Raw genomic sequence first — 21,897 nt, 5'->3', positions numbered from 1 at the left:
ATAAAGTCGTTTTATTTTTATAGCCAAGTAATATTCCATTGTGTATATGTACTGTGTTTTCTTTCTTTTTTTTTCTCTATCCATTCATCTATTAAATGGCACCTAGGTTAGCTCCATAGCTTAGCTCTTGTGAATTGTGCTGCAAAAGAGTTAAAATATAAACAGTGATGTAGCCACATCAATGTTTATATTTTAACTCTTTTGATTTTAACTCTTCTGATTTTAACTCTTTGGGATATACAGCAAGGAGTGGTATAACCAGATAAAATGGTGTTCTATTCCTAATTTTTTGAGTATTCTTCATACTGCTTCCAGAGTGGTTGCAACAAATTACAGTCCCACCAAGAATGTATAAGTGTGCATTTTTCCCCACATTTTTGCCAACATTGATTGTTACTTGTATTCTTGATTGTTGTAATTTTGACTGTAGTATGCTGATTTTAACTCTTTGGGATATACTCCAAGGAGTGGTATAATCAGATCAAATGGAATAAGATGGAATCTTGGAATAGTTTTAGTTTGCATTATCTAATTGATACAGATGTTAAACATTTTTTTATATATTTGTTGACCATTTGTGTTTTTCTTCTGTGAAATGCCCCCTTTGTTTGCCCATGTATTGATTGGGTTATTTTTTGTTGTTGTCGTCGTTTGGTGTTTTCTGAGTTCTTTATAAATCCTGAAAATTAATGCTCTGAGGTGCATGTGGCAAAGAGTTTCTCCTATGCTATAGGATCTCTCTTCACGCTCTTGAATATTTCCTTTGCTGTGAAGGAACTTTTTAGTTTGATACTGTTCCATTTATTAATTCTTGATTTTAATTCTTGAGCTTTAGTAGTTTTGTTGAAGAAGTAGGTTCCTAATCCAACATGATGGAGAGTTGGACCTACACTTTCTTTTAGTAGATGCAGGGTCTCTGGTCTAATGACTATGTCCTTGATCTACTTTGAGTTGAGTTTTGTGCATGGTAAGAAAAAAGAGTTAAATCTTATTCTGCTACATATGGATTTCCAGCTTACCTAGCACCAGTTATTGAAGAGGCTTTCTTTTCTCCAATGTCCTTGTGCTACCTTTGTATAGTATGATATAACTGTATTTATGTGGGTATATTTCTATGTATTATATTCTGTACCATTGGTCTACATGTCTGTTTTGGTGTCAATACCATGCTGATTTGTTACTATAGTTTGGTAGTATAATTTAAGGTCTGGTATTGTGATGCCTCCTACTTAAATTTTCTCACTAAGGACTGCTTTGGCTATTTTGGGCCTCCGAATTTTCCATGAATTTTATGATGGCTTTTTCTATTTCTATGAAGCACATCATTGGAACCTTAACAAGAACTGCATTAAATCTGTATAGTGCTTTTGGTAGCACAGCCATTTTGACAATAGTAATTCTGACTATTCAAGAACATGGGAGATCTTTCCATCTTCTAAGGTCTTCTTCAATTTCTTTCTCTGGTGTTCTGTAGTTTTCATTGTAGAGGTCTTTTACCTCATTTTTGTTAAATTGATACCCAAGTTTTTTTTTTGTTTTTTTTTTTGAGGATATTATGAATGGGATACTTTTCCTAATTTCTCTTTCAGCTGATTAATCATTGCTATATAGGAACACAATTGATTTATGGGTGTTAATTTTATATCCTGCTACTTTGATGAATTTGTTTATGAGTTCTAGAAACTTTCTAGTGGAGTTTTTTTGGTCTTCTAAATATAGAATCATGCCATCTGCAAATAGTGATAGTTTGAGCTCTTATTTTCCTATTCACATCCCTTTCATTTTTTTTCTTCTGCCTAATTGCTCTGGTTAGGGGTTCAAAAACTCTGTTGAATAGAAGTAATAAAAGAGGGCATCCCGGTCTTCTTTCAAATTTTAGGGGGAATGCTTTCAATTTTTCTCTGTTTAGAATGATGTTGGCCTTTGGTTGAATATGTAGAGCTTTTATAATGTTGAGGTGTTCCTACTATCCCTAATTTTATAGTGTTTTGAACATGAATGGATGCTGTATGTTGTCATATACTTTCTCTGCATCTATTGATATAATCACTTTTTTTGTCTTTAAGTCTACAGATGTGGTGAATTTTGTTTTTTAATTTCCATATGTCAAACCAACCTTGTATCCCTGGAATGAAATCCATTTGATCATGGTGCACTATTTTTTAAATATATTTTTGTATATGATTAGCCAGTATTTTATGAGGAATTTTTTCATCTATGGTCACTAGAGATATTGGTCTGAAGTTTTCTTTCCTTGATGTTTCTTGGTGTGGTTTTGGTATTAGTGTGATGCTAACTTTGAAGAATGAATTTAAAAGGGTTCCCTCCTTTCATATTTCAAGGAATAATTTGAAAAAGATTGGTGCTAGTTCTTCTTGGAAAGTTTGGTAGAGGTCAGCTGGGAATCCATCTGATCCTGGGATTTTCTTTGTTGATAGGCTTTTGATGGTGTCTTCTATTCTGTTGCTTGAAATTGAGCTGTTTAAATACTCTATATCCTCCTGATTCAATTTCAGTGGCTCATATGACTCTAGAAATTTGTAGATATCTTCAAGATTTTCTATTTTACTGGAGTATAAATTTCCAAAATACTTTATGATTATCACCTATATTTCAGTAGTGTACATGGTGATATTTCCTTTTTCATCTGGATTTACATAATTTTTGTTTTGTCCCTCTTTATCTTGGTTAGCTTGACTAAGGATTTATCAATTTTATTTATTTTTTCAAATAATTAAATGTTTGTTTCATTTTGACTTTTTGAATTGTTTTTGTTTCAATTTCATTGCGTTTGGCTCTGATTTTTTTTTATTTTTATTTTCTACTCTTTTGATGTTGATTTATTATTTTTTTCCTAGGGTCTTGAAATATAATGTTAGGTCATTTATCTGGTGACTTTCTATTCTTTTAATGAATGATCTCAATGCAATGTACTTTCCTCTTGGAACTGCCTTCATAGTGTCCCAGAGATTTTGATATGTTGTAATATTTTCTTTCACTTCTGAATATTTTATTTCACCCTTGATTCACTTCTATTTTTATTTCATTCTTGATTTCTAATTTTATTTCATTATTATCAGATAGAATGCAAGGTATTATCTCTATTTTTTTGTTTTCTATTTACTAAGATCTGCTGTGTGGCCTAAGGTATGGTATATTTTAGAAAATGATGCATGTGCTGCTGAGAAGAAAGTGTATTCAGTCATTAATGGATGAAATATTCTATACATGTCTGTTAAGTTTAAATTATTCATTGTATTTTTAAGTTCCGGAGCTTCTTTATTTAGTTTTTGTTTGGAAGATCTAACCAGTGATGAGAGAAGCATTTTAACATCATGGAGTATTATTGTGTTGTGGTTTATTTGAAATCCAGAAGGATTTGTTTGGTGTACATAGAGGTTCCTTATTTGGGACATAAATATTATGTTTGTTGTATCTTGTTGATGTATAATTCCCATAAGCAGTATACAATGACTTTATTTTTCCTTTTTATTAACATTGGCTTGATGTCCACTTTATCTGAATATAGAAACCTATGCTTAGTTATGAGATCCATTTGAATGGTATGTTTTTTCCCATCCTTTTACCTTCAGTCTGTGAATGGCTTTACTTATGAAGTGAGTCTCTTGGAGATAGCATATTATTGGGTCTGTTTTTTTTTTTTTTTTTTTTTTATCCAATCTGCTAGTCTATGTATTTTGATTAATGAGTTTAGGCCCTTTTATTCAATGTAATCATTAAGAAAGGAATTTTATTTTCTGTCATTTTGATTTATTTGGGGTTTTTAATTTGAAATAGTTTCTCTTTTGAGTGACTATTCTTCTATTGTAGTTGCTCCGTTTGCTGGTTTGTATTTTTTTTTTATTTCTTCTTGAAATATTTTATTGAGTATGTTTTATAGAGCAGGCTTTCTAGTTATGAATTCTTTATTTTTTTACTATGGAATGTTTTTATTTCATCATAAGTTCTGAAGCTTAATTTTGCTGGGTATAATATTCTTGGTAGGATCCCATTTTGTTTTAGAGCTTGGTATATATTATTCTAAGACCTGCTAGCTTTGAAGGTCAATTGCAATCTGAATTGGTTTCTCTCTAAATTTGACCTCTAATTTTTCTCTAGCAGCCTTTAAAATCCTATGCCTATTCTGTATGTTAGTCATTTTCATAATAATGTGCCTTGGTGTGGGTCTGATGTAATTTTGCATATTTGGGATCCTGTAAGTCTCTTGTATTTGATTTGCCATTTCATTTTTAAGGGTTAAGAAATTTTCTGATATTATTTCATTGAAAACATTGTGAATTCCTTTCATTTGTTTCTCTAAACCTTCATCTATATTGATCTTAACTTTGTTCTTTTTTTTTTTTTTCATGTTACATCACATATTTTGGAAGTTCCATTCATGGTCTCTTAACATCTCTTATTTATGGTCATCTTTATTTTCAAGATTATAGTTTGTCTTCATTGCTTGAAACTTTTGGTTTTATGTAATGGTGATGCTTTCCATTGAATGTTTAATGTGGTTTATTGATTCCTTCATTTCTAGAATTTCTGTTTGATATTTTTTTTAGAAGCTTCATCTTTTTGTTGAAGTGATGTTTCACTTTCTGTATTTTCTCTCCGATATCGTCCTTACATTGTCCTTTACTTCACAGATTAACCATAAATTTTCTAAACTCTTTGACATTTCTTCCACTGCAGTGTCAATGGATTCTGTTATTGAAGTATTGTCTCTTCCCAGAGTATGGATCTGAGGCAGTGGAGTTTCTATCCTTTGGACTTATAGTGTCCCCAAAAGTTTCTAGTACATCAAATAATACCAACAACCAATGCAAACAATATACAGCAATTCACCAATAGTTCCTGATGTGGCTTCAACAATGTTAATTGTCACAATGAACAGAAACAATATGATCAGTTATTGCCCACAGTAAATACAGTAAGTTTGCAAAAGGTTTTATAATTTAGAATGGTGAACAGGGAGAGAACAGAAGAGCTATAGAATGTGACTATTATGAGGGAGGAGAAATGAAAATATAAAAAATTAAAGGAAGACTTTAAGAGAAACCAATAGAGTTTTGCTGTTAGTAGAAGAAAAGAGGAAGATAATTAGGAACAGATAATAAAGAAAAAAGGAGACATATATTTAAAAAAATAAAAAATAAAAGAATATAAAACAAGGCAAAACTATACTAAAACTGAACCATAGAAGATAACTGACTTCAAAAAATTCTAGAAATGAGTAAAATGGAGGCAAATAATAATATGTATAAGTGCCTCTAAACTATTAAGCTCACAGCCAACCAGAGGGAAAAAAAAGTTCTCAATGAAAAGTGAAGGAATTATTTCCATCAGAGTTCAAAAAAAATCATGGCTTCCCTTCTCAGCAGTATTAGGTAGGATGGTCTAGGGTGTGATGTCTGCTCCCTCAGGGGGTGTCTCTGAAGAGTAAGAGGAGATCTAATAGGAAGGGTTTAGGCCTGGGTAGGTTCCAAGTTTTTTGTTGAGTGATTATTAGTCTGCTCCTCCTGGGCCCAGCAGTTGTCGCCCACACTGGGAGACCTTGGATTTCACTTGTGTGGTGGAGAAACCAATCCTTTGTCTCCTTCACCACCCACAGACTCAGGTTCAGTCTCCAAACTCAACCACTCCATGCGTATTTTGAATTCCAGGCTGGGTGGTGTCCCTTCCAGCTGGTCCTTCAAAGTGTCAGACTAGAGGGGGAGAGAATAGCAAGGTGGGTTTCCAAGGCCTTTATTCCCCTGTGTAAATCCCTCTCAGTGTCTGACCCCTGCCTGGTTATTTAGGCATTCTCTATTTCATTCGGTGTGGTTTTACCAAGCCTGCACTTTACCAAGCCAGCTCAGGTTTGCCAGGGATCAGCCCCTACAGCTGCTGGCCCACACAGGGTGGCTGCAAATTGGCTCCTTTCTCTGTCCTCCTGCACCTGAGAGACTTGGCCCCTTTCCCAAAGAGTGGTAGCGTATATAACATGCCTTTTCAGGCTGGTCCAGCAGTGTCTTTGATGTCTGATTTTGCCATACCCAAGCATGCCACAAATCTCCTAAATATGTGGGGTCTTTTAATCCCGTTATCCCTTCACTTTGCTCCCAGGGAGACCACTCCAAATAGCATTAGCACAGTAAAAATATCATTAGGGATTTCTTCCTTATTTGATTATATCAATTCTCCTGAGTCCTCAGTCAGATTTGAATGTCCAGAATTACAATAAAATCCCCTTTTTATTTTTTTTCCACCCAACTTGCTAAGAAGTTGCCTGTCTGCTTCCTTGGTTTCATGCCACAGAGCAGCCAGAAATGCAATCTTCTCTATTCTGCCATCTTGTGGGGGGGACCTCTTAATTCATTTTTTAAATAAAATTTTTACTTTAGATCAGTTTTACATTTATAGAGAAATTGTGACTACACCAGAGAGAGTTCACGTGCACTTCAATCCAGTTTCTCCTGTGTTTAAATCATAAATTAATAGTATATACTTCTCACAGTTAATGAACCAATATTGACACATTTCTATTAATTTAAGTTCATGCTTTATTTTTATTTCCTTAGTTTTTACTTAATGTCCTTTTTATGACCCAGGATCCCATTCAGGTTGCATTTCCTTTAGTCCCATTGACACTTCATGGAGTCATAATGCCTCCTAAGGCCCTTCTGGATTGTGATAGTTTCTCAGACTTTCCCTGTTTTTAATGGCCTTGGCAGTGCTGTTCAGGTATTTTATAGACTGTCCCTCAGTTGGGATTTATTTGATGTTTTTTCCTATAATTAATCTGGTGTGATGTGTTTTGGGGAAGAAGACCTCAGAGGTAAAATGCTATCTTATCAAATAATATCAGCAGTACACATTATTAAAATAATTTATGACTGTTGACATTGACCTTGATCATCTGGCTGAAGTAGTACTTGTCAAGTTTCCCCATGACTGTTACTCTTTTCCCCCTTTTCCCCAGCCACACCCTTTAGATGGAAGTTATTATGCACAGCTCACACTTAGGGACTGGGGAATTATGTTCCACTTCTTCAATAGTCAATTATCCAACTAATTCTTTTTACTGGGAGATGTTTCCCCTCTTGGATATATATTAATGTATCCAATCATTTATTTATATGCGTATGAGATGATGGATATTTATCATTTTATTCTTTGTGTCATAATCCAGTATGAATTTACTTATTCTGTTGCTTACATTGTTCCAGTTTGGCCTCTGGAAGCTCTTTCTCTTGGCTCCTACATCTGTTTGACATACCTCTGTTAAGGCTGTTATGATTAAATATAGATCTAAAGAGTCTAGAAAAAATTTTGCCTGGCACACAGAAAATGCTCTATTGATGTGAGTAATGTTATTGATCCTGGTTAACATCTTTAATATCTGGTCATTCTCAGTGGCTGAAATTAATTTCTGAGATTAATTAATATCTCTTTCTCTCAGTCTGTTGTAGTGTTCCTGGACCTGTAACTGTTGGAATTTTTTTTAGTTAATCTGATCTTCCTCTGGCTTTCACATACTGACTCACTTTTTCTTCATTGAAGTTAAAGCCATTTTCCAACTTGTCTATATAGTAATTTAGTGGCAAGAGTTATGACTTTCTGACACTTCCAAATGTTCTATAAATGTTATTAGTAATTGAATTCCAATTACTGAATCATTATTTCACCTCACCCCACAATTATGTTCTGTAGAGCCAGAAAAAGAGACATAGCATATGTTTATATCATGCTATTTTGTATCATCTCACCTTATTGCTTCAGTTTTAGTTAAAATGAGAGCATGAGTTTCTGACAGAGGTCTAGGTTCAATTTCCATTTCTGCTTGCTCCCTGACTCTGCCTAGGCTGAGCCGCCTGTTTTCTCTGAGGATCTATCAATAAACTAAAGACCACAGTGCACATTCATAATGGTTATATGGGTGGCTGACATAAACTAATGCATGGGAATTGCCTAGCACAAGTTTCCCCACACATCACAAATTGTATTCATTATTACTATTAAAGTTCAGTGGTGCTGGGCTTCTTACCTATTAATTCCTCTTCTTTCCTAAGAAAGTCAGTCAAAAATGACAGGCAATAGAGAAGAATGTTAGGGCAGTGTCATTTATAGTAAAGAAAATTTGAAATTTAGGTATTCAGCAATGAAAATAATTGTGAAATAAATTGTGATATATTGATATAACCAAGTAATATTGCGAATTTCAAATTGCAGCTATTAGTAGAAACTAAAATTAGGGATTAGTGTCTACAACATTTTAAAAAAATAATAGAAATTAAAAGGGAATATCTGAGTAATAACTTTAGTTTCTGGTGTATTATTGTGTTTATATGCATGTGCACACACATAGGGGTGTGGGGTGTGTGTGTGTGTGTGTGTGTGTGTGTCTGTGTGTCTGTGTGTGTATGGTGGGTTCTAGTTCAAAATGTTCAAAATTCATAAATTGCATTATTAGATTAAACCATGTAAAATATTCAAATACAAGCAACTTCTTGTGGTTCATCCTAAGATAAGGTTCTTCAAACATTGTCATAATGAATTTTTAATTGTAAAGTAAAAGCTTGTAATGTTAAATAAAAATATCGAACTCACTCTCTCTATATATATTATAATTATTTTATATGTATACATAACTATTACATGTTATTTATATATGTGACACTTACTGTAAATATATGCTTAGATATACATGAAGAAAGACAAAATGGAAATGTTAAATATGAATAGGTATTGGGATTGTATGTGAGTAAATGCTTCTCCAGTACAGTTTTCTTTATAAGATCAAGTATTATATTTTTATACATGTTTATTTTTTATTTACATTTATGAATATTACTTTTAAATTCATCAATTTTTAAAAGCCACCAGTGATATGACATTAAATCTGAGAACTTCCTTCTAGTTTAACTGAATGTGGCTATAATCATCTTCCAAGACAATATCTAAGTAGACATTATTATGTTTCAATAAGTATAAGGAAATTAGCTCTTCTATGTGGTAAAGTTAAGCAACAAATCTTGTAAATATATTTCCTGTTATTTTTTAGACATGCTGATATATTTTTTAGTGTCAAGTAAATGCAAACTTTAGGTAATACCTGAAATTGTATCTTTCAAATATTTTCAATAGTAACTCAACCACTGTGGAAGTTTGACCTATTCAGAGAGGTCATGCTAGGGAAAATAAACAACCTTAAATTGCTTTGTGAAACTATCAAAGCAAGCATAAAATAAGAAATATATTGAACACTCTTCAGAGTCTCACTGCCTAACTAGTTAACCCTTTTAACCTTTGGCGAGTGACCAAGAGTGTTCTCATCTGCACTTTGTTACAACTGTCCCCAAATGCATCATTCTCAGCCACGGTGGGCTTTGATTGACAAGTGGAGATTCAGGAGACATTCTGTAAAGCCTTAGCAGATGCATGAAGGTCAATGCTAGACAAGAGCAGTTTGTTATAAAAATCAGACCTTTATACCTTTCTCCTTTTGCCTTGATAAGAGAATGGAAACTAGAATTCAGTATAGTTCTCTCCCTGCCTTATCATTTATATACATGAAGGAACAGATATAACCTCCTTACACAGATAAAAGTAAATGTGCACAGTATTCTTGGAGAGGTTTTGTTGTCATTTTGAGTCTTGCCACTTCCTGCCTGAGACATTTCAATCCCCATTCAGAAAACCACGAAACAAAACTCTGATAAGACAAATCCTGGTTTTTGTTTTGAACAATCAAAGGTATTCATTCCTCTTTTGAGATAACTATGTAGGGACTTGGGGTGAGGCTCAATGGTAGAGTGCTTGCCAGGCAACATGTGAAGCCCTGAGTTCAATCCCCAGAACCACCAAAACAACAATGACAACAACAAAAAACAAAATACAAAAACACCTGGACTGAAATAACTGCATCATTGATATCACTATGTGAGATCAAAGGAGGGGTTCTCAAAGATCATAATGATCTTTTAACTAAGAAGTTTCAGGGTTTGTAGTATTTAAGAGGAAGGTGTAAGTTGGATGTCACAATGGGAATCAGCGTACTTTTGTTCACAAATATTAGAAAATCATATACCAACTGACAAAAGCATTGTAATAATGTTATTGGCTCACAGGAAGGATAAGGCCAAAGATAGGGTTAGCTGTATCCTCAGGGTGAGACCATGTATAGTTGCAAGGAGATTAACTGCAGCCTTTGGACTCCATGATTAATTGCTCCTGAAGCACAAGAAAGGAAAAAAAAAAAAAATCTATGTCCTCTTAGTCCTAGCAAGACTCCAAAAGTTCTAAGAAATACTTTAACTTGGACTAGGTTCAATCATGTACCAACCACAATTCTAATTATCTTACTCAAATAGATGAAGTGAGCTTCCGGGTTTTGCCTAGGTCATGTTCTGTCACTAGAGCCAGGGATGGCATGAGCCTCCACAGAGCTGATGGAGCACCAGTAGGGAGGTGAACAGTAGAAGATTACACCTATGCTAAAAAGGCTATCCTTTTTGGACTGGATATTGAAGCCAGGAGCAATGTGTCACTGAGCTCCATCCTCAACCTTTTTTTTTTTTTTTTTTTAAATTTTAAGACAGGGACTTGCTAAGTTATTTAAGACCTCTTTAAGTTCTGAGGCTGGCCTCAAACTTGTAATCCTCTTGCTTCAGCCTCCCTAGTCACATGTATTAAATGCATGTGGCCTCACACCCAGCTTAAAAGGGCTATCTTTAAATTTCTCACTGTGACTCCTATGTGTTTTGTTTGGTTGTGAAGCCAGTGCCAACAATGAATCCTATAAGCCAATGGTTCTAAACTGTGTTCCCTAGACCAGCAGAATAGGCATCCTCTTGGAACTTGTTTGGCATGTAAATTCATGAGCACAGCCCCAACCTGGTGAATCAGAATCTCTGGATGTGGAAGCCCAGCCAGCTGTGTGGTAGCAAGCCCTCGATTCTTCTGCATGCTAAATTTTGAGAGCCATTGCATTAAGCATGTTTTCAAAGACCTTGTATCCTGCTCTCCATTTCAACTAATGACATGTAACTATAGCTTCATGATATGAAATGTATGATTTTACACTGAGCTGATGACCTCTTCTAGCACTTCAAAGTCATGTATTCACCTTTTAATAATGCTATTTTCCTATGCTCTGCAAGGACTCTGGTACAACTTCTTAAAAAGCCAAAGCTTACAGTTGTACAAGTTGTATAGTGCAGAACTCCAAGGGGTGTCATTGTTTCTTAGTTATGGTATATTAAATATTTCATTTCCAGGAGAAAGAAAATATTTTGAGGAAGGTCCATGGCATTAAATTTACATCATTGCGATCAAATACCTGAAAAGTAAAACTTAGTGGAGAGAAAGTTTATTTTGGCTCAAGGTTTCGAAAATTTAGTCCATGGTCAGTCAACTCCATTGTTCTGGGCAGAACATCATGGTGGAAGGCTGTGGTGAATGGAAGTTTCTCTGTTCCTGATGAACAGGAAGCAGAGAGCAAGGGGAAGGGGTTGCAGGGAAGGTGAACCCTTCCAGAGCATGCCCCACCTACTCAAGTAATACTCCACCCACCTACAGTTATCACCCAGTCAGTCCACTCAAACTAGAATGGACAGATTAGGTTATTATAACTGAATCATTTCACTTCTGAATATTCCTGCATTAACACAGGAGCTATGGGGGTTACCTCATATCCAAACCATAACATCCTACCTTCCTTTAATTTGTACAAATCACCTCCTTATCTAGCAGCAGAACTTTCTCCTTTCTCCTCAAACCTTTGCTTTTTACCTTTGCTATATGCCCTCCTATGCCAGCTAAGGGAAAAAAAATCCTCCTTTCACTCCATCCACCTGCATTCTGGAGCCCTCCCACCTATTCAGGACTGTCAGTCCATTTCTTACTCTTATTTTTAAGGTTCTTCCTATCAGTAATCAATATGCTCATTATTAGAAACCATTCTTGTCTCCCTCTTCTCCATTGAAACTTTTCCCATTAGTCTGTGGTGACCTCTGTGGTGACCTCTGGTCCAAGGAACACTGTCAGAACAAACAGTCCCTTCTAGGAAAAACCCTCTTTCTCCTTTATCAACTGCTTTTTAAGATTCTTTTCCAGCTTCTCTTCTTTTCCTGTTTATAAAATATTAAGATTTTTTTGCGGCCTTCCTTGAATCCTCTTTTCCTCTCACCCTACATTCTATCCTGAATGAAGACAGGAAGTAGGTAAGCATGTTGTCCAGGTTGTCTGGCTTCCAGCCCAAGCTCTTAGCTACTGCCCACATGTAAGTGATAACTTGATTTCTAGTTAATGACTCTGATCAGTATGCTGCTTATGGAAAGCCCACATTTATTGTTAGTGGCTATCTTTCACTGGAAGTATATTATGTACATGCCTGTATTTTAAAAAGAGAATCTTGCTGGGTGGAGTGGTACATGCCTGTAATCCCAGCAGCTTGGAAGGCTGAGACAGGAGGATTGTAAATTCAAAGCCAGCCTCAGCAAGGGCAAGGCACCAAGCAACTCAGTGAGACGCTCTCTCTAAATAAAATACAAAATAGAGCTGGGGATGTGGTTCAGTGGTTGAGTGTCCCTGAGTTCAATCCCCAGCACCCCCTAAAAATAAAAACAGAATCTTTCTGGTAAAGTATATTCACTTGTAATAGAAAGCCAATATCACACTCAGTTTCCTTATGAGAATGTTAAGAATTGGGAGAGCTTTATTCCTGCAAAGATCTCCAAGAGACAAATAAAAACACTTCAGTCATTTTGCTAAATAGATTGTTCAAAATCCAGAGGGTTGTTAAGGTTGCATCCATTATTTGAGAGAGAACTTTATTAGAGTTCTAAATTGTATTTTTGTTTCTTTTTAGGATTTCATCAAAGGTCTTTCCATTTTACTCCGAGGGACAGTACAGGAAAAACTCAACTGGGCATTTAATTTGTATGACATAAATAAAGATGGCTACATCACTAAAGAGGTAAGAGAAATGCCACCAACACAGCTCTCCTTTGGACCATTTTCATTTCTTCAAAATGTTGAACAATTGCAATTATTAATTTAAATTTTTTTTTTTAGGAAATCCTAAGTATGTGGTGATAGAAGAGAGTCATATTCTAATTAAAAAATTTTAAATAGGTAGGACTGGTTTAGGATCATCTCCAAAGAAAATATATAAGATTATACCTTTACTTCCTACAGGCAGTTATTATTGTTGTTGTTATTATCTTTTGGTATAAGGGATTAAACCCAATGGCTAATTAATCACTGAACCACAACTGTAGTAGCCCTTTTTATTTTTTGAGACAGAGCCTCACTAAGTTGCTTAGGGTCTCACTAAGTTGCTGAGTCTGGCTCACCCTCCTGAGCTGCTGGGATTACAGACATATGCCACCATGCCCAGCTCCTATAGGCATTTTTAATACATACTGGGAATTGAATAAATACTGTGCTCAGAACCAGATGGGAAAAGATGTGTCTAAACCATGGGAGAATACTTGGCCAGAAACCTTTTTCTTCTTATAAAACATGACCCATATGGAAACAAGCAATTTTGCAATCATATGGATTGTACTCTGACTTGTGTTTCATGAGAATAAACTGATACAATGGTGGATTCTTCAAGCATACTTCCAGGCAGGCTATTCATAGACGATTCCCAGACCTAATGGTGTTAAAAGGACACACTACCTGAATCCTGGGTATTCTCAAGTTGCAATGAACATTATGTGGCTGCATCACAACAGTATGCTGATTTTACATCCTTTGGCTATATACCAAGGAGTGGGATAACTAGGTCAAATGGTGGTTCCATTCCATGTTTTCTGAGGAATCTCCATACTGCTTTCCATAGTGGTTGTACCTATTTGCAGTCCCACCAGCAATGTATGAGTGTACCTTGTCCCCCACATCCTCGCCAACATTTATTGTTACTTGTATTCCTGATAAACTACCATTCTGACTGGCCTGAGATGAAATCTCAGCATAGTTTTAATTTGTATTTCTCTAATTGCTAGAGATGTTAAATATTTTTTCATACATTTGTTGACCATATTTACTCTTCTGTGAAGTGTCTGTTTAGTTCCTTTGCCCATTTATTGATTGAAATCTGCTTCATTTTGCAACTAAATCAAAATTGTTTCTTACATTCTGATTCTGCTGCAAAAGGCAAAAAGCTGTTTGTTGGTTTTGCCTTTGGGACAACAAAAAGGCCTCTCATGAAGAATCAAAGAAGAATTTTAAAAATTTGAAACATTTGGAAAAAATCTGTCAGTTTCTTACATTCTTTATACTTTGTATACAGACTTGTGTGGCTCTTTTTTTCCAGGAAATGCTTGATATAATGAAAGCAATATATGATATGATGGGTAAATGCACATATCCTGTCCTCAAAGAAGATGCTCCCAGACAACATGTTGAGACATTTTTCCAGGTAGGAATAAAAACAGAAGTCAGGGAGGGAGGGAAACTAGGAGAAAATTTCCTGATATTTGCAAGCCACCATGATGATTCAAAAGACGGCAAAGGAAGACAAGTTTTACTGAAAGGGACAGAACAATAGAAAACTTAACCATCTTGCTAATTTAATAATTTTGAGTTTATTGTAACCCTGATAATTCATTGAACATTTATGATATCACTAAGCAATTCTCAAGTTTCACAAGTTTTCACTTATTTCCATTCGGTTTTCACAAGAAGGTATAAAGTTATAAACCTCATTTGTCCATTTTACAGATAAGAAAACCATGGCTCTAAAAGTAGAGCAAATTGTCTGAGCTGTCATGTTTAGAAAACAGGATTTTTTTTACCTAGGGCAGAGTGACTCTAGATCTTCACATTGTACTAAAAAAAAAGAGCATACCATATGGAAGGATTTGGTCATATGATTTGTATCCTAAGAAACCTCAAGTTCCTGCTATGATGCAATTCTTCCACATAAAACAAGCAGATGGGCTTTCTTTTTATCCACTTTGGCCATTGGATTCTGGTGTAAGGGTAGCAAAACATAAGTGTGCATAAAATGTTTTGTTCTTTTCTTCCTGAACAGAAAATGGACAAAAATAAAGATGGGGTCGTTACCATAGATGAATTCATCGAAAGCTGCCAAAAAGTAAGTACTGACAGGAAAAGAACTGCCCCTTTTGTTTCCATAACAGGTAAACAACATGAACTGAGAAAAATATAAAGATCAAATGTCTTAACTCAGCACTCCTACAATGTATGAAAAAGAACTACTACTCTGAAAACAAGTGTCAATTTATACATTCATTCAATCAGCATTACATAGTGCTTCCTTGAGTTAGGATAAGTACAAAGCCCTAGAGATACAAAAATTATATAAGGACTGTGTTTTGGTTCACCAAATCCTCAGTGAATATTCACTATTGACAATAAAATATAAGCAACTTGAATGGCTCTTCTCCTGGACTTATATTATATGTATATATCTATCATATATCCATAGAATTAGAATTTCAATACAGTCACATATGTATCACAAGTCAAGCTTATAACCTATTTCTAAAAGAGACATTATTGCTCTGATATATGTAAGCAAGAAATGGCTTTTTAACTGAAGCCAGTAAAGGTCTTCAGTCACAAAAAACGCAGAATATAAAGTTTCTCAAAGGAGAAATTTGTACATCTGGGAAATCCAGTGTTAGCTCACTAGAATTATTGGACTTGATTTGTAGGTAGAACCACAATTAAGGATTTTTAAAGTAATTATGGAAACAAAGAAATTTTTTGATGCTTTAGGTTTTTTTTCCCTTACTTTTTATTGTTCTTTATCTTGTCTGATGCATGCCTGTTTCTTAGATCATATTTCAAAGCAATGGTCTTTCAAAATAATTAACATGGTAACATTATCCTGCCTAATGGTGGTGTCGTTACTTGGTTTCAAGCCATTATTGGTTCAGCCACCATTTACCATGATTATAAATAGCTCACAAAGAACATTCACAAAATTGACAAGAGCTTCTAAAGAATCCAGTCTGTCCTCATAGCTCATTTCTAAGGACTATGGTAAACTGAACATAGCCATGTGCAAGGGTTTCTCCTAACCAATCCTTTCTCTGATTTGAGGCTATTCATTTTTTCGTTTAATTTTATTTATTTTGTGGGGCATAATTAATTTTTTTTTACTGCAGTTTTATAGTTATACATAGTAGTTGGGTTGTCCCAACAAATTCATATCATTTTTAGAGGCTCCTAAAGGCCACACAGATTTAGCCACAACTGAAAGACACAGAAACAGAAGCACAATTATTGCAAATATTCATTCTTCTTAATCTACCTTCCAGATTCCCATGCCCCAAACACCAATCCTTAGGAAGCTGGGGCATAACTCACACACATAGTTTCTTTGTGTCTGTATAAATCTTCTGTGATTTGGCTTGTGATTTACCTGAAATGTCAAAATTCTCATTTGCTCACTTTGAATTACCAGTGCCTCCTGGTTTCCATTTCGGCATTATCATTTGAGAAATATTCTCTATTAACATCAAGATTTAAATGAAGCATCTGAGCCTGGTACACTCAAGAATACATTAAACAGACTCTCCTGAGAATCATGTGGAAAGTGGATAGAGTCATTTACATTTGCAAACAGTATGTTAGCTTTGGCATAGAAATTGGTGGGAGGAGGCAATACTTAAAAGGCACAACAGATAACATACCATGGCAGATATGCTGAATTTAATCCCTCTGTTTCTCCCTTACAGGATGAAAACATAATGCGCTCCATGCAGCTCTTTGAAAATGTGATATAACTTGTCAAATAGATCCTCAAACAGATAAATGTGAACTACCCTACCACACTTAAGTTGGAGCTACCACTTTTAGCATAGATTGCTCAGCTTTACACTGAGGCATATTATGCAAACAAGCTTTGTTTTAATATAAAACAATCCCCTGAAGATCTGATTTTTTCCATTATAAATTTGCATCCTTTTCATAATGTCACTGAGTCCATGAGATGTTCTAACTCATTTCAAACTCTATGAATATTCAAAAGTAATAGAATTTGGCATATAGTTTTGATTCTTTAGCCATGGAATTATTGAGGCTTTCACATATCAGTGATTTTAAAATACCAGTGTTTTTGCTACACATTTGTATGTATTCAGTCCTAGGATTTTAAATGGTTTTCTAAAATATCTGCATCAGCATTTAATTTCCAAATTTAATTTCACTTAATTCCATTTATATAACAGTAACAAGATTACTACAAAAACTAAAAAAACATAGTCCCAATCACTATGTATCTCCCACCTTCTGTTAAAGACATTAATTTACTGGCATTTTTTATAACATCTAACAAGTTAGTTTATTATCAGATATCAGCATATGACTAATAAAACTTATTTTAATAAGCATTTCAATAAGCATTTCTTAATTTTCCATAATGCATATTATAGCCAAGGCCATATTTTGGATTTGTTCAATCTTACAGGTGGTTCATTTTCTATTGTGTCATTATGTGAAGTTCAAGAAGGTGTGAAACTAAGGATGTTTACAGACATATGCAAAGGGTCAGGATATCTGTCCACCAATACATAGTAATGCTTAATAACAAGTAATCCTTAATAGCATTAAAGGCCGATTCATCTCCTTTCATCTGACTTCCTCACAGCATGTTTATATTATAAGCCATTCAGGGACAAAGAAACCTTGACTACCCCAAAGCTATTAGGAACAAACAGCAAGCAGAATTCACTTTGAAAGCACCAATGATTCTATCATATTGAGAACTAATTTCAAGATTTCATAGAAAATGAATATAAATGCTGAATAACTCATTTGGATTGTACTATGATTTAGCTTATCATAAATCTCCAACAATTCAGATTCTTAAGTCAAAACTGTAAAAATTGCCACATTACCATAGATAAACATATCTTCCCTGTTTTGTAGAATATCACAAAGACCAAGAGGCTATAAGAGGAGGAAATTTGCAACTGTCTTTGCAACAATAAATCAGGTTATCTATTCTGGTGTAGAGATAGGATGTTGAAAGCTGCCCTGCTATCACCAGTGTAGAAATTAAGAGTAGTACAATACATGTACACTGAAATTTGCCATCGCGTGTTTGTGTAAACTCAATGTGCACATTTTGTATTTCAAAAAGAAAAAATAAAAGCAAAATAAAGTGTTTATAACTCTACTGTCTGTTATAAGTCTTTATTCTAACATTATTTTTAAATGATGTTTTTAATCTAGTACAATCGTACAGCATTGTCTAAATTACATATCTTTGGTTGGTGTTGAATACGAAGAAGAAAAATCAAAGCAAGACCAGTGGGGCAGGCAGCTGTGAGACTATATAAAAAAGGCACTACAGCCAGGAGTGGTGGGGCATTCCTGTAATCCCAGCAGTTTGGGAAACTGAGGTAAGAGGATCCTAAGTTCAAGGCCAGTCTCAGCAACCTAGGAAGGCCATAATCAACTCAGTGAGACCCTGCCTCTAAATAAAATACAAAAATGGGATGGGATAGGGCTCGGTGGATTCAATTCCCAGTACCAATCAATCAATCAATCAATAAAATGAAGTGGGCACTGCAAAGAGGTTAATCCAGGTGTTTGAGGGACAGAATAGGAAAGGGCATTCTTAGATGCTTCTGAGATTTAAGATATTTGCTTCCATGTAAAGTAGTGATTTCACATCTCCATGCTTTGTAAGTATCATTCTTGTTTTGGATTTAGTATAGATACTCAAGTTCATTAGAGCCTCTCTTCTTGTCAGTAAGATAGGTCTTATTCTTGTTTTCTATTTCTCTTCCTCTATGTCTTCCTTTTCCAGAATGAACTAGAGTCAACTATGACATCAAAAATTCTGAACTATATCTGTACACTTTATCTTTTTTGTTTATTCTGGTACCAGGGATTGAACCCAGTAGTGCTCAAACACTGAGCCACAGCCACAGCCCTATTTATGTTTTTTTTTTTTTCTTTTGAGACAGGGTCTGACTAAGTTGGTTAGGGCCTTACTCACTGATAAGTCTGGCTTTGAACTTGGAATCCTCCTGCCTCATCTCCTGAGCTGCTGGGATTACAGGCATGCAGTAAGTTATATCTTAAAATGTCTTATAAAATGCTAAATTAACTATTAAACATAAGCAAGCACAACAAAGTCACTGAATAATATAAGTTTTAAGATTTTAATTTCTGAATATCTGTATATATTCATAAATATTTTCAGGCTATGAAATGCAAAAATAACATTTACTTAAATACAATTAACACCTAAAGTTTAGGTAGTTTTAACAAGTTGTAATAAACAACAAACCTGCAGTACAATTTACACACTTAAAAAATTTCTTAAAACTAGAATATTCTGGAAAGTAATTTTTCCAAGCATTCTACATAATAAAATACATATTTATTTACAAATAAAAAATAGTGAATTCACAAGGATTAATCCAATATTTGAAATTTGTATAGCTTGATATATATAAAAACTAAGAAATGGCAAAAAAAAACCCTATAAACATAAACATACAGCTACAAATGATTGCAAGTGTTATAAATTAAAAAAGCACTAGAAAATAGATACACACCTAATCTTATAAATTCAATGGTTCTTCACACAAATGATAAAAAGACGAAGAAAAACCACAAAGTTATACTATTACAAAAGTTCCTTTAATAACCTTCCATTATTAGCCATTCCTTTTTGTTGATGAGTAACCTTCACTATGATTCAGTAGGTACATATACTTATTTTAACCTAGTAAACAATGACCGGTGGTTGTGATTTACAAAAGAATGAACTGAACTGAACAAGGTTTCGTGGGTATCCATGGTCAGTGTATGAGACCTGTCAGCAGGAAGATGACTTCTCTTGCCTCCCTTATTCAAGAGCATATTGAGCAGTATGTTGGAATTTTGGATTTGATGATTATAAGGCTTCCCTGCCAACAGAAAAATAGTGCAATATCATTATGCCATGAAGACTAACATGTAAGACTACGCCTACAGGCATCATCATGTGCAGAAGTGTGCCTAAGAAGTATCCAAAACAAAATGGGTAAGAACAAAATGATGGAATGAAAAGTAGACCTTTTCTTTTCTGATTAAATAAAATATAGATTGTTTTTTCCTTTTTTAAAAAATATCTGGAGAAACAGTTAGGAATCAGACCAGTATTCAAATTCAGCTTCTCTCAGTTATTTCATTGTCAAACCTGGGCTCTGCACCTCAGTTTCTTGATCTTTAAAGGAGATTAACAACAAACTTTACCTCTGAGAATTGTTAATAAAGATTAGGTGAGTTTGATGCCTAAAAGTACACAGAAGAGTACCTGTCATGAAGTAAGCTCTTATATAATCAATAAAGATAGATCAGGGTATGTTTAAGTGTATGGCTTTCCCACAACAAATAAGCATGTAACTAAGAAAATTAAATTAGGGTAGGAATGAACTCATCACAATTTAAGGCAGGTAGCAAAAATATTATTTACAAGAAGTAACTCATTGTCTGTAACATGTTTTATTTATTTCTCTAGAAGGTGGATCTTCACATCATTATAATATACAGAGACCCTAAGAAAAGTGAAACTGCAATAGAGAAGAATCTTTTTAAAAAGACTAATTTTTGACATTTAAAGAAACTTAATAAGTTTTGAAATTCTTAGAGGAGAAACATAATTCATTAAATTCATGAAGAACTGCAAAGTACCAAAGGCAAGCACGATACTAATGAAGCAAAGAGAAAGTCCTTGATACGCAATTTCAGTAGAAATTTTTCTATTGCAATTACATGAATTATTACTAAAGTTTTACATAGGACATAAGAAGAGTACAAGATATCTGAAGAAAATAAACAATACCTTAAAGCCCTTATAACTACAAAATTTCTCTTTTTAAAAAAAAAAATCTGTCTTAATATCATTCAAAGCAAATGAGATTATGTGGCAATAAAAAAGAATTACTCTCTCTAGGACCCTGGGATTGGTCAAGCACATCCTCTGTATTCCAGCTATCAATCTATCTGTGCTGTTTTAAAATCTCTTTACATGCTAATAGCCCCACACGAAACACAAACACACACACACACACACACACACACACACACATACACACACTTTTTACTGTCCGAATCTGCACAGGTCCACAGAACATGAAAAAGCGTTTAGGGAGAATTTCATATTAAAAAGCTGACATCTGTATGTAGCATCTATTTACTTCCATTTCATAGGGGAGAAAGGATAAATACATTTTGAATTTAAATTCTTGGTACAGAGAATTGTGAGTATTTCACTTCTGCTAAGAGTCACTGGATTGATTAATGGCTAGTTCTCAACAAGATGAGTGAATACTAATCCTCTGCCTAGGTCTTAAATCACAACATAGAAATTTATTATTTGGTAGGCTTAGGGAATTACTGGCTCTTCATAAACTTTATCAAGGCATTCATTACGAAAAGAATACCATCAATTAAAAAAGTCATTGGAATTAGGTAATTTAGGCAAAGTTTAAACTAAATTGTTCACCATTTTACAATTTTTATGATCTTACAAATTTTCTTACAACTAATTCCTTTACAAAGTACCTAAAATGAAACAAAGTTATTCATTGTTAAGATAATTACATGTGGTTATATTATTAAAATCTGATAAACCGTAATCTCCAAAACAAGACTGTTGTATGAAAATATTTCTAAAACTAAATTATGTGAATACATCTTTCAAATGATGAAAATACAATTAACCTAGTTATCTGACATAAATAGTAACAAAATACCTTGAAAAGTTAGAATAATCAATTGAACTATTCAAAATGTGTGTGTGTATGTGTGTGTGCATGTGTGAAACTCAATTGCCCAGTCATTTAGAAGTGTCATTTCAATCCTTATGATAGATTCTTAAATTCTGAGGCAGAAAAGATGACAAATTAAAAGGAAAAAAGAGAGCTG

The 21,897-nt window shown here is 34.3% G+C and overlaps 2 protein-coding genes across 13 annotated transcripts in view; one reads left to right on the top strand and one right to left on the bottom strand.

Annotated features, from left to right (window-relative positions):
* Positions 1–17,139, top strand: part of Kcnip4 (potassium voltage-gated channel interacting protein 4) — a 485,624-nt gene extending 468,485 nt beyond the window's left edge. For all 3 annotated transcript variants that reach the window (XM_076863845.2, XM_076863844.2, XM_076863846.2), the window contains exons 5-8: positions 12,857–12,964; positions 14,312–14,416; positions 15,032–15,094; positions 16,707–17,139. In XM_076863845.2, coding sequence (XP_076719960.1) covers positions 12,857–12,964; positions 14,312–14,416; positions 15,032–15,094; positions 16,707–16,754 — 324 coding nt within the window. In that variant the 3' untranslated portion in view covers positions 16,755–17,139. The remainder of the gene's footprint in view (positions 1–12,856; positions 12,965–14,311; positions 14,417–15,031; positions 15,095–16,706) is intronic.
* The window catches only part of Pacrgl (parkin coregulated like), a 47,983-nt gene that overhangs the window by 5,677 nt on the left and 20,409 nt on the right, over positions 1–21,897 (bottom strand). For 7 of the 10 annotated variants that reach the window (XM_076863836.1, XM_077110209.1, XM_076863835.1 and 4 more), the window contains one exon: positions 14,690–15,023. The exons of 1 other annotated variant lie outside the window; for it this stretch is intronic. In XM_076863836.1, coding sequence (XP_076719951.1) covers positions 14,946–15,023 — 78 coding nt within the window. In that variant the 3' untranslated portion in view covers positions 14,690–14,945. Of the gene's footprint in view, positions 1–14,689; positions 15,024–19,276; positions 19,896–21,897 lie in introns of those variants that run through there. 2 more of the 10 variants (XM_076863841.2, XM_076863843.2) reach the window with 1 other exon arrangement.

The sequence above is a fragment of the Callospermophilus lateralis genome, chromosome 8, assembly GCF_048772815.1.
Source record: "Callospermophilus lateralis isolate mCalLat2 chromosome 8, mCalLat2.hap1, whole genome shotgun sequence".
In the NCBI taxonomy this organism is placed as follows: domain Eukaryota; kingdom Metazoa; phylum Chordata; class Mammalia; order Rodentia; family Sciuridae; genus Callospermophilus; species Callospermophilus lateralis.
This window is presented reverse-complemented; position numbering and strand designations above follow the sequence as displayed.